The sequence below is a fragment of the Netta rufina genome (assembly GCF_964035555.1).
Source record: "Netta rufina genome assembly, chromosome: 21".
NCBI lineage: Eukaryota > Metazoa > Chordata > Aves > Anseriformes > Anatidae > Netta > Netta rufina.
The window spans coordinates 6,826,486-6,839,536 of NC_140145.1; the positions used below are offsets into that span (position 1 = coordinate 6,826,486).

The 13,051-nt window shown below is 51.7% G+C and overlaps 1 protein-coding gene across 1 annotated transcript; it reads left to right on the forward strand.

Moving 5' to 3' along the window:
• Positions 1 to 4,654: 4,654 nt before the first annotated feature.
• On the forward strand, positions 4,655 to 12,152 carry LOC311217683 (apoptosis-inducing factor 3-like; the record flags this gene model as incomplete). The annotated part of the gene is made up of 18 exons (XM_084299936.1): positions 4,655 to 4,788; positions 4,990 to 5,099; positions 5,185 to 5,294; positions 5,966 to 6,010; positions 6,092 to 6,173; positions 6,313 to 6,425; positions 6,851 to 6,937; positions 7,297 to 7,388; positions 7,617 to 7,747; positions 8,319 to 8,434; positions 8,856 to 8,927; positions 9,250 to 9,313; positions 9,763 to 9,839; positions 9,924 to 10,041; positions 10,700 to 10,798; positions 11,228 to 11,303; positions 11,824 to 11,928; positions 12,048 to 12,152. 18 exons carry the CDS (start codon positions 4,655 to 4,657, stop codon positions 12,088 to 12,090), a joined length of 1,674 nt encoding a protein of 557 aa, XP_084156062.1. The 3' UTR covers positions 12,091 to 12,152.
• Between the last annotated feature and the right edge of the window lie 899 nt (positions 12,153 to 13,051).

Genomic DNA, 13,051 nt, shown 5'->3' on the forward strand with positions numbered 1-13,051 from the left:
CCATCATCCCATAAGGTGCCATCCCATAACGCTGTGGGGACGCAGCTCATCCCCTAGCAGGGGCTCCACAACAGCCGAGGTGTAAAGCGAGGGTGCAGCAGTGTTTTTAATAGCCTGGATAACTTTTTTTTCTCCCTCTCACAATTTGGCGTTTCCCTGCGGCACATCTGGGACAGATAAAACCATTTTCCCCAAAAGAGCCCCAGCAGTTTGCTGATAATGGCCAGCATGAACTCTGCCAGATAAACGGTGTCCTCTCCCAGATGCTGCTCCTGGATGGGGGTGCGGGTGCTCCTTACCCAGCACCGTTCTGCTCCCAAACACCACCCAGGGCTCGCTGCAGCCAGCAGATGTGGGAGCTTGTGACATGGAAAGTCCTTCTGGGTAAAGTCCTGCTCCTGCTTTTGGGAAGTCTCACTCCCTTCACTCACCCTTCTCCAACCAGGGAGGTGGAAAGCCCATCTGCTCATCTAATGCCATGCTCACGCTTCACAGAGCTTGGGGAGTCCGAGATCTCAAAGCAAATCAAGCAGCTCGACTTCCAAATTTTAATCAGTTGTCTTCTTCACCCCCTTCTAAAGCACGTCACGGCCCTGCTAGGCCATAGGAAGTCAGACGATACAGAGCAGCTCTACTCTATATATCCGGCTTTTAATTCAGAAAGTCTGTGAACTCCACGCTTATGAAAGGACCTACTGTGAGAAATGTGCTGCACGTGGCAGAGCACGCCCAAGAGCTGCAGAGGTAGCTGTGGAGAGCACTGAAATCAATGCAGACTCCAGCATCTGCTCCTTCCAGCTAGGAACACCTTCCTGGTTAATCACCAAACTCAGGACTTGGTCTTGGATGGCGAGGAGCTCGCCTGGCTTTGCACCACCACCCATCTGCACTCACCCTGCTCAAGCCCAAGAGGGGAAAACCCTCCCTGCTCTCCTCAAGCTCTGAGCAGCCCCGAGTGCGTCCCGCTGTCACCGATCCTTTCTGACACCGTCCCTTCAACAACTTTGGCATCTCCTGGAAGCTCAGCTTCCTTCTTTCCTGATGGTGAACGGTGAGATGTGGGGCCAGGCGCCTGCTGCCCAGCCTATATCCCATTCCTCACCCTGGCCAGACATGAACGCTCAGGAAGAATATATGAAACAGCACATATATACTCTATAAACAGCACATATATACTCTATAAGCAAATTGATTCCCTCTAAATATTTCATTTTCCATGTCTCCTTCCCCTGTGGGATAAACATGTTTTTTCTATCTGGTTTACCGTGCTCAAGCTTAAGTCACTGCTGACAGATATTGATGTGCTTGCTGGCTACGTTATGAGGTATTTATGACCCCGTGCTTTTTGCAATTCAGACAGGTTCAGAATGAGCCTTGAAAGGTGGAAGTACATCCCAGAGCCCTACACCCCTCTGTGCAGCACTGCTTGTTGCTGAGCCCACATGATTGCTCCTGCATTACAAATAGAAGTGCTGGAGCTTCACAGCTCCTGCTGCTGCTGGCTCTGCAGCTGGGCATGGGGTAGGTTCCCTCCTGAATTCTCTCATTATTAATATCACAAACCAAGCTGTTCTGAGAGCGGTGTCCCATTAATCATCTTAGCTCTGCTGCTTTCTTCACTTCGCTTCCTCTTCCTGCGCCTGAGCATTCTTCAGCGGCGCTGGGCTCTGTGCAATGCACTGCTAAAATCTACAGCCCTGCTAAGGCAGGGAGGGAACAACCTGAGCAAGCTGTGGGCAAGGACATATCTGTACAGCCACAGCTGCACTACAGCAGGACAGAACGTGCTGCACTGGCTGAGGGTGGTAGGGGCTTGAAAGCAGACCACCTCCCCCCCCCCATTACATTTTCACCTGGGTTTGAATATTGCAGAGTGCTGGCAACACTGGATAGACATAATAAAAGTGAGGATATCTAATAAAAAGTGAGGACAGCTTGCCAGGATTGTCCAAGGACTGCTGATGACCACCTGAGCTCAGCTCACGTTTCAGGGCACTGCATCATTTCTCTCTCTCCCTTCATTTCTACCTCCGATCCTGCTGCATTTTACAAGCAAAGGTCTTCACCATGCTGAGCATCCAGCTCTGCGTTACTTAGCAAAGGACCAAAAGATGCTTACAGAGCATCTTGCTGAAAACCTGCCTCTGCTAGCATCCCATTCCCTGAATCCCTCGAGGGCTTATTGCATGTTTCTAGGTGTGAGCTGTCAGAGCAGCATGCAGCACCCTGCAGCAAACTCAAACCTCCCCCTTACACTCAGTGCCCTTCCTGACTTTGAGAACAGGGTGGGATCCCTTTGCCATCACCTTTACCCTCATCAGAAGTGGGGATTTTGTTTTGCAAAAGTCCTTCCCGCGATGCTGGGCTGCATCCAACAGCTGGATTGGACTCAGCCCTGCAGTGCCAAAGCCACCCAAAGCACAGCAGGGGTTCCCACCTGGCTCCCAGCGAAGCCTCACACCACTGCTTGCCTTCGGACCTTCCACTTTGCTGGTGCACTGCAGCTTTCATCCCCGAGCAAACGCTTTCCAGCAATTTCTGCTGAGTCAGAGAATGCCTCCACGAGGGCTGCTGCTTCTCCACGTGGGAATGCGCTCCTAGGGAATAATTACAGAGAGTTTAAACAGGGACGTGCAGTAGCCAAATTGCTTCACTCTCAGGCGCCTGGCCAGCAAGGCAAAACCCAAAGCTGCTTGTTAGCACTGTAAGAAAATACTCTGCACCTGCGCCCACTGTGGGCGTACACCACCCGTGGGCTAAGAGCACTCCTGGCATCAAAGTGTCCCAGGGCTGAAATGAGTGCTTACAACTTGCTTACAGCTCTGTGGGTCCAACAAAATGAGCCACTCTGCAGGCAGTGAGCGTACACTTACTGAGCATCCATGTCCGTGTCCTCTTCTTTCTGCCATGCCCACGACGGGGTTTGGGAAAGAGTTTTCATTCCCCTCTGATGCTGGATTTCAGAGCATGCTGCACGGCAGAAAGCTGCTCCGCTTCTGCAAGAGGAACGATGGCAACATGCTGCTAGGGATTTGTCCCCCCGCTAAATTTTGAGACGTATTTAAAGGTTTTGAAACATCTTGACTGTGAAATAGAGATAAGAACTGGAGTAGACACAAACAGTGTAGGCGTCACTCCCATTTTTTGCAACTCCCACCCTCCTGCAAAAATAGCACAGTCAGCAGCATGCCACCCTGTGCAATCCACACGGACATGGCAGCGGTGGGACTGGGTGCCTGGACGTCCGCAGACCGAAATGTACTCATGCAGGTGCAGAGCAGGAACATGGGGCATTTGCAGAGATGCTGAACACTTTGTGTTCCCTTAAAATCAAAGGGAGATAGAGAGGATCTGCCTTAAAACAAACAAACACAGATTAATTAATTTTAAATGTTGTAGAAATGTATAAGTAGTAGTATCCAAAGTGTGGCAAAAATATGTGCTGGGCTAAAGCACTTCCCATCAAGAAAGAGCAGAGGTATCTCTGCATTGACTCAGTTTCTGTTTCCGAAATGCATCTCACATGACGCACCTAGCCTCCAAACCACACCTACCCCATAATTCATAAGTGTCCTTAATTCTTTTGCAAGCAGTTTCTAAATCTGAATTTAAAAAAAAAAAAAAAAAAGAAAACAAACAACGTTAATGATGCACGGAGCAGTTGCAGAGATCAGATAAGCTGTGTCCCTACTGCCACCCTCCAACTGGGAACGTTGTGCAAGGCTGGGAGAGCATCGCCCAGCGTGGGCTGGGGGAGCGGGGTTTGGGGAGAGACTTACAGACGGGGAAGGGACTCACAGACGGTGGTGGCAGCTTTCGACAGGGGCAAACGTTGAGTCCCTGCAGCAGCACCCTGTGAGTATCCGTTGAAGCCTTTCCTTGGGGTCGGGGTGGTAATGTGGGAATTTCCCAATGTCTTGGTGTCGGCAGTGAAATCACTGCCATATATTGCGCACATGCTCTTTAAAATGTGCCCCACATTTCCCCTCCGTCTCAATTTTTTTCCTTTTTTTTTTTCCTTCCAAAATGGAGAGGAAAATCTCTAAATACCCAGCGGACTTTCTTCTAAGCTAAAGCAGAGGCAGCACTAAAAACCAAGTTTTTCAGCTCCTTTTTAGCCTAGGAGACGCTTTGGACAGGGATTGTTGCCTTTTTATTTTTATTTTTTCTCTGGTTAGTGCAAATACTATCTCAGCACTAGCACTGGAGAGGTTTCAGAGGTACTGTGGCAACTCTGCAGACCCCAGGCCAGAGCATCCACAGGCTGCATCAGCAGTGTCTTGCCCTGACTCATCTACTGTAAATAATTTTAAATAATTTTATTTGTTTATGACACAGCTATTGTGAAACAGGCTTGCCAGCTTGCTTGCCCTGTGCTTGAGCTCAGTTTAATGGGATGCAGGGCTGTCACCTGAAAATGAGAATTGGGTTAAGTCAGTGAAGAAAATATCAAAGGAATGGGCTTTGGGTTTGGAGATGAAATAAAAAATGGGGACATGTGCTTTTTCTGCCAGTCATGGCTCCTCTTTTTTTTTTTTTTTTTTTTTTTTTTTTTTTTTTTTTTTCTGTTGCACCATGAGTGTGGGACCCCTGAAATAGCTGTGGCCCTACTTTTTGTTGTGGGATTTTGCCGTGATGGCACAAATGTGCCTAAATGTCGTTGCCTTCAGGGGACACAGCAAGGACAGACACCAACCCCTTCCGCCACCCACCCATGGCCACCGGCAAGGACGGCGATGACACCATCACCGCCGAGGTCTGCAATGAAGCCGACATCGGGGATGGAGAGTGAGTACCCTGCGGGGAGGCCGAGGCCCAGCCTGCCGCCATGAGCCATGCAGGGCTGGCATTGCCCCCACAATGGCTGCCATGCTGGAGGCAGCCATGTTGGTGGCCGCCATGTTGGTGGCTGAGGGAGCACCATGATGGCCATGAGGGGCTGAGCCTTGGCTCACCACCACAGCGTCCACCTCTCTGCCTCTCTCGCAGGCTCTGTGAGGTGATGGTGGCTGGCCACCCGGTGCTGCTGGTGAGGAACAAGAAGGAGTTCAGCGCCCTGGGCAGTAGGTGCCCACATTACGGTGCCCCACTCAGCAAAGGTAACGCTTGTGCTGGGTGGTGGGGAGAAGCCATGCTGGGGAGGCTGGCTGTCACCTTATTGTTGTGGGGGCTTTTCTGTTGCAGGGGTCTTGAGGGGGCACAGGCTGCGCTGCCCCTGGCATGGAGCCTGCTTTAACATCAAAACAGGAGATATTGAGGAATACCCTTCTCTGGACTGTCTGCCCTGCTTTAAGGTGATGTGTCGTCCTCCCAGCTTGGTCTATGTCCTCTGTGCCACCCACAAGTTCCTGTCACTGACTGTGGTCCCCATCACACAGAGCTACACATAGGATGATTTCCTGGGATCATGTAACTCTCTGTACTCAAGCTCTTTCCAATCCAAAATGATGCCACACATCTTGGTATCCTCCACAGCCAGCACTGCTCTTTTTTTTTGGAAAGGAAAAAAGGATTTACACTTCTTCCTGAGTGCCCCTGGGAGGAAGAGAAAAGCTCATGAGCTCTGCAGCATCAATGGGTGCTCACTTGACATTCACAATCCCTATGGGTCACTCTTGGTGTGTCAGAGAGGGTTGCCCTCCAACATTCAGCCCAACGGAGCAGGTCCATGAACACCTGTGGACACTGATCCTCCCTCCTTAGAGCTGGACTCTATTATCCAGATTTGTCCTACAGGTCCCCAGCTTTGCCTCCTAGACCCTTTCTCATTCAGGTCCCAGACAGCCCGCTCTTAGCAGGATCCCCTTTAACATCAGCCCTAGGACAGACCCCTGCCCAAGCTTTTAAGTCACCATGGGGCCAGAAAGCATGGCGCAGCAAACCCACTTAATTAGAACCTCACAGGAAAGATCCTATCACCACCCCATTAGTGCAGTGCTTAAATACTCTTCTTTTATCCCTTCAGGTAACAGTGGAACAAGGAAAGGTGTTTGTTACAGCAAAAAAGAAGGTATTGACCATACCTGCTGCCACTAAGCACAATCAGCACCTTGAGCTAGGTACAATTTCATTATTTCTCACTTCATTCTAGGATCTTGAAAGCAGCGTGAGGGTGAAGAACACAAGCAAACGGTGTCTTCTCAACCTGAACACAGTGCTGCTCCTTGGGGGAGGTAAGTGAAGTGGTCTGTACCATGCCCTCCTCACGTATACTGTGAGCTGCCAGTCTTGTCTCTGGGGGGGGGGAGTTGCCTGCTTCTCCTCTTGCTCCATAGTGATGTGTAATAGGGCTGAGATGAGCATCTCTTGTAGGTGTGGCTGCCCTGGTCTGTGCAGAGACACTTCGCCAAGAGGGCTTTACTGGCAGGATCATCATGGCCACCAAAGAGAAACATGCTCCATATGACAAGTCCAAACTGATCAAGGTTTGTCTGTGAGAAGAGCAGGACCATGCCCGGGTACAACATGTGAATTAGGGGCATAGTCCACACTCATCACCAGACTGAGCAATAAAATGATCCATTTTGGCAGGGCAGCAGGAGTGCTGTGAGGCAAGGAAAAGGGCTATAATTTCCAGCTAATGTTTCACTTTTTCCTCTCAGAAACTCTTTGATCAAAGCCTACCACAGGCTAGTGGTTTTATCCCCTTTGGCTGAGTTCTTCCCACTAGAGGTTGAGTGGATATTTTTTTGAGGGGGTACAGGAAAATGATGGGGATGGGGCAATACTAGCAGCTGTGATTTACTAGTGCAGAATTTGCCTCTTATGCAAACTTCATTCCTAGCAAACGCTGCAAGAGTACTGCTGGCTCTAAGAAGTGCTTTGTGTCATATTTCTGTTTTGTTTCCAGGAAATGACCATGAAAGCTGAGGACCTCTACCTGAGGAAACCTGAATTCCTCAGTGCTCGTGACATAGAGCTCTGGACAGAGAAAGAGGTGCAAGAGCAGCTAAGATCAGTCCTCAGTGGGTGGCTCTGTTCCTGCCACGGGGAGGGGAAGCCCACACTTCCAGGCATAGTGCTACATTTCCAGAATGTGGGGCTCTGCTTAGGTACACGTTATCTTCTGCGACAGTGCTCCAAGGCCAGCACTAGGGACTGTGAGCATGCTGCAATGCTGCCACAGAAGATAAGGTGCTCCTAAAGCCTAGCACCTGTGGGAAATGAAAAACTCCCCAGCGTTCCTCATTACCTGGGTGTCTAGAAATAGGACAGGCAGGCAGAAGGGACAGATGTGGCAGGACACCCCATAGGGCCAAAGGAGCCTTCCTGATCTTTGCCTCCTTTGTTTTGCAGGCAGTGTCGGTGGATTTCCAGAAGCAGAAGGTCCACTTCAAGGATGGGTCATCTCAGAAGTACAATCAGCTGCTCATTGCAACAGGCAGCCAGTGAGTATATGAAGCATTTGCCACATGCAAAATTTGTGCCAGAACAAGATGGGTCAACGCTGGGAGCTTGGAACTCTTCTACAGAAATGTGGAAGGGAGTGGTTATGAGATGACATAGGACAAGATGGGATCAGATGGCCAAGAGACTGCAAGAGTTTGTGTGCTCCCTCCTTACCCTTCCAGCTTCATTTATAATCATTAGACATACCTGGATTTTCTCTCTCTCAGCTCCAGCTCCCTCAAAGTCCCAGGTGCAGACCTGCAGAACGTATGTCATCTCCAAACCCCAGAAGACTCTAGCAAGATCTTAGAGCTGGCAGCTGGGAGGAATGTGGTGGTCGTAGGAGCTTCGTTCATAGGTAAAAGGCTGAGTGACAATCAGGTCATGGAAAAGGGGGCCTTAAAACCCACTGCTGCTGTGTGTGCAGATTGCCTGGGGCCCTCAGGGAAGGGATAGCCATTCACTGCCTGTCTTGTCACCAGAGACTATAGCTGGGGGTGTGTGAGTTACACAACACACCAACTCTTACCTCTGATAGCCAGAAACTGAGCTATCCAGGTCCAGGAAACGTATACAGAGGGAGATGTGCCCTGTGAAATAGTCACTGTCCTTCCAAGGAGCAGGACTTCCCCCAAGCATTGGGAAAGTGAGGGAGTAAGGCACAGAAAAGGAGCTGTTTGGTACAGAACCAGGAGCTGTGCTTTGTATTTCCTAACATCTGGGTCCATAGAGCAAGAGAACAAAGAATACGGGAGGTGGGGAGGGCGGGGTGTTAAATACATCAGCCCAGAAATGCAGAGAAGAGCAGTTAAACATTGGCAATACATCAGATTTGTTCTCTTCGTCTGGAAGAGGAAAAGATTTCCAAGGAGGAGAGTGCAGGTTCCTGCTTGCAGCAGACTTACCTTGGACATGCCCTTCACTTGCAGGAATGGAGGCAGCCGCCTTCCTCTCAGACAAGGCTGCTGCTGTCTCAGTGGTGGAAAAAGATGAGTTCCCTTTCCAGAAAACGCTGGGTCCTCAGGTCGGAGGCGTTTGCATGAAGGTTAGGAGAACGTGGTGCTGATTTCTAGGATGGAGAACATGCGCTATCTAAACAGCCTTGTTATCCACGACAAGCTGGGAAATCCAGCCTTTGCTCTGAGTCACAGCCCTGCGTGCCTAGCCGCCCTTCTGACAGCTCACCAAGGGAGCTGTGTGCACACACACCTCACATTTCCCAGCTCGATTCTGTCCCCAAGCCCCATCTCATGCCAGGCCCACCTCATGCACCAGTCCTGGCTGGGAGAGCAGAGCAAAGCCAGGCTTCCAGTACGCCTTGTGCCAGCTGGGGAAGCAAATGAAACCTCTCTGCTGCCTGGAGCAGCAGCTAAGCTGCCTGCCTGGGTTTTGGCTGGATGGCTGCTGCTTTTACCAGCCTGGAATTTCCTAGTGAATACTCAAACTAGCTTCCTTTTCCTTTTCAGATGCTGCAAAATAACGGGGTGAAGTTTTACACGAAAACAGAACTCTGTGAGCTGAAAGGGAAGGATGGAAAGGTCAGCCATGCTGCTGGGATCCCTGAACTGCTAATTTTAGCCTCCCCCCTCAACTGAGGTGTATCCTAGTGCTTTCTCATCCCGTGTCTAGACCCTTGTGTTTCTTTTCATTAAGCATAACTCTAGGCTCAAAAGGTACCAGTATGCTTTCCTACCTTAGGGGCAACAACTTGATTTTCTCTTACATTCCTGGCAACACACATTTGCTGGACAAGGTGATCTGAGCCTGTGGAAGAAAAAAGCACAGAACGAGGCAGCAGGGAGTCTGTGGGAATTAGGACAGTTTTTAACTTTTTGTTAGTGATTTTTGCTCCTTTCCTAGGTCACAGAGGCCATTATTGCCAGCGGAAAAAAACTACCTGCAGATGTGGTGGTGCTGGGAATAGGTAAGCAACCCCAGCTGGGAGAGGGAGGCAGGTTTGGAAGTGGGGAGAACAGCCAGCAAATCCTAGTTTAACCCTTCCCAGAATACTGCTCCCCTCTTTCCCATTCTGCCATCATCCAAACCTTCCTTTTGGCCCCAAATCACCCTAAGAAAGTCAGCACGAGTAATCACTCGGCATAAGGAAAGGAGCTACTTATGGTCTCGGTGTGACTTTGGCATGCTTGTTGAGCTCTGTAGGTCACTGCTGTGTTATCGGAGTGTGCTTTGTTCTGGGGCCTGGTTTTATTGTTGCTGGGTTAGGTCAGCACCAGCCCAACCGCTGGTCACTGCCGTGAGCTGCTCTGGTCTGAGCAGGCACCAAAGGCACGTGCTTGCTGTAGGGCCATGGCCAAGTTTCCTCCTTGCTTTTGCAGACCTTTGCTGCATTTGTCCTTGCTCCTTTCCCTGCAGGGGCGTTGCCCAGCTCTGAGTTTCTGAAGGGCACCTCCATTGCCAGAGACAGCAGCGGTGCCATCCTGGTGGATCTGGTAAGTGCCAGCTGAGTAGCCGTGGTCCATGCTGAATCCCTTCTCTCTCATCATTGCATTAATTGTTTTTTTTTGTCTCATTAGTGCATGCAAACCAACATCCCCAACGTGTTTGCTGCAGGGGATGTGGTCTCCTTTCCTGTAGCGCTGCTCGACGGGGAGCGTTCCAGCATCCACCACCAACAGGTGGCCGAGGCTCACGGTGAGACAGTGCGGCACTGTGCTTTCCAGCTCCCCTCACAAATGGGTACCGAGGGAATAGAATCACACAAACATCAAGGTTGGAAAAGATCTTCAAGATCATCTGCTCCAACCATCCCCTTACCACCGGTGTCACTACTGAACCACGTCCCCAAGCACCGCGTCCAGCCTTTCCTTGAATACCCCCAGATATGGTGACTCCACCACCTCCCTGGGCAACCCGTCCCAGTGCCTGACTGCTCTTCCTGAGAAGAATGAGGCAGAAGGGACAAGAGGATAACAAGATGTAAGGGGCACTGCCTGCCAGCTACCCAGGCTCAGCCTGGGCAGGAAGGGTTTGTGGCCCACACAGAAAACCACCTTAGCTAGGCAGCACTGCAGGTACACTAAGCAGAGAGCTGTTTCTTCAGAAACAGCTGACACAAAGACATTCCTGGGGTGAAGGAGGAGAGAAATACCTCTTCAGGCACTTTCTGGCCCACTCTTTGGTGAGTCCAGACGCAGACGCAGTGCAGCTGCACATCAGCTCTTAGCAGGAATGATTGAGGCCCTGAGAAGCCAGAGCAGAACAAGGTGTTGAGATGAGCAAGCTTAAGATTCAACAACTTCTCAAATCACCTAAAAGAAACAAAAATGTTTACCCTGCTGGTCCACCACAGGTTCCATTGCTGCCCTTAACATGCTGAAGAAGCAGAAGGAGCTGCACACTGTCCCCTTCTTCTGGACCACAATGCTTGGGAAAAGCATCCACTACACAGGTAGGATGGGGCAGAGGGATGTGAGGAGCTGAACAGCTTCCTAGTGGAGCTGCTTATCCACCAGGTGGGCCCAGGGCTTGTAAACATGCAGCTCTTATCCAGGTTGCAGCAAGGAGCAGCTGTAATTTACCTGAAACACTCAAACTTTGGAGGAGTGGGGTTAGGAATCCTGTCTGAGCTCTGTGCCAGCAGGTTACACACAGCTCTTGGGTTTTGCCGATCTCCAGTGGCTTGGAGGTCACAAAGGAGGAAGATTTTCCCCGTCTAAGTCAAGCAGGGTCTTGGGGTGATGACTCTGGGTCAGCTCTGCCTGACCAGAGCCTCCACTGTGCTCCTGTGCTCCCACCTGCACTGGTGGTGGCACTGCGGTGGGGTGGGCGGCAGCGGCTGACCCAGGGCTCCCTGAGCAGCTGCTGCGATCCCCTGCAGGCTGCGGGAAGGGATTCACAGACACCGTCGTGAAGGGCAGCTTGGAGCAGCATAAGTTCCTCATTTTTTACATCAGGTGAGTGAATCCACAGCCAGCCTGTGCCCCGACCTGGTGGCGCTCTGGAAATGGGGCACTGTCCTCTCCCTCACGGCCTGCAGAGCCTCCCGCAGTGGGGACATGGCTGCACATCACCCTCCCGGGGCTGTGCATTTTTTCCCTGAAATCTAGCAGGGAGACAATTTCAGAGCAAAACAAGCAGGGCAGGCACGGAGAAGAGGCTGAGCTTCCAGCACCTTCCACAGGAGATATGACACAAGCCACGCTGCCCGATAACTGAAGTGGGAAAAGCCAGCACTGGGATGGAGACACCAGCTGGGCAGGGAGCCTGGGACACGTCTCCTCTCCCCCTGCCCCCAGACTCGGTGCCCAGCCCCAGCAGCACCCAGGAGATCAGCTGCAAGTCCTTGGGCACCCTGAGGCATCGGCCACCCTGCCCTGAGCCTCCCAAAACACATCTGGCCTGGGGGTGGCAGGGGGCTGCTGCCCCGCTGAGGTATTTGTGCTGAGATCCACGTCCTTCTGCTTTCTCTTTCAGGGATGGTTTCGTGACTGCAGCTGCCAGCCTGAACTGTGACCCCATGGTGTCTCTGATTGCAGAAGTTTTGTACTCGGGGAAACGAATCTCTAAAGAAGAAGCAGAGTAAGTGGCACCCCGAGCAGCCCGGCTCTGCGCTGCCTTCCCCGTGCCAGCACAGAGCCCCTTGAGACCCAGAGCCGAGGGGATTTACTGCCCATCCCCAATGCACCTCTCTTTTATAGGGCCTGTGATATCAACCAAATACCCCTGCTGACAGAAACCTGAGCTTCGTAGCGAGGGGCACGGCATCACCCAAGGGTTACAGCTCAACCTTCTCCCATCCTAGCACAAGAGAAATAAAGTAGAATTGGATTTAGTATGGATCCAGTGCCTGCATTTTGTGTTTGCAGACAGCCCTTGGCTGCTCTTTGTGTGCTGGGGCAAGAGGGAGCTGCACTTTCTCCTCTCTTCTAGCTGGGGATCTGCTGGGCTGGACAAGAGGAGGCTGCCCACGTCCTGGGATCCAAGCAAGCAGCAGGGACCGCACGTTCCCAGCTCCAGCAGCTCCAGCAGCCCTTCCTGCTCCTCCAGCTCGCTGCTGGCAGGGAGCTTTCATCGAGCACACCGGTCATGCTGACCTTCTGCTTTGCGAAAGCACATTTTCCCAGCGAGGGGAGCTCTGACTGAGGCAAGCTGTGCTCCCACAGCTGGGAAGCAGAGAGTCAGCCCGCAGGAGCTCACGCCAGATACCTTACCCCTAAGGACAGAGGGCTGCGAGCTGACCTCTGAGCGAGCAGCACCTGCTGGCATTGCTACAGAGGGCTTGAATATTGCATTAGCTGCCGCAGCCAGCGCTTCCCACCCCCTCCAGCCCCGGGCAGAGAAGCCCCAGCCTCGCGTGGCATCCCCCCGCTCGCAGACAGGGCTGGAAGAGGTGGGCAGATGCTGCAGGAAACGCACGGCCTCGGTGCCGGAGGAAAGAGTTGGTAGATTTTGCAAGGCAGCAGCGAGCAAGCCTGGGCTTTCTACAGGAAGCACTGCACTTACTCACCGGTCACATGGCGCCTCGCAGGAGGAAGGGTAAGCCCTGAGAATCTAGCAAGTTCCCGCAGGGACACTTTGTCAGCCTGAAATCCCTCCGTTTTTAATATTAACCATAGCAGGGCCAAGCCCGCTCGCTCAGCAGGTGAGATGCTGTGACGCCATTTTCGCGTTAAATTGCATTAAACGCACAAATTTGCGCTCC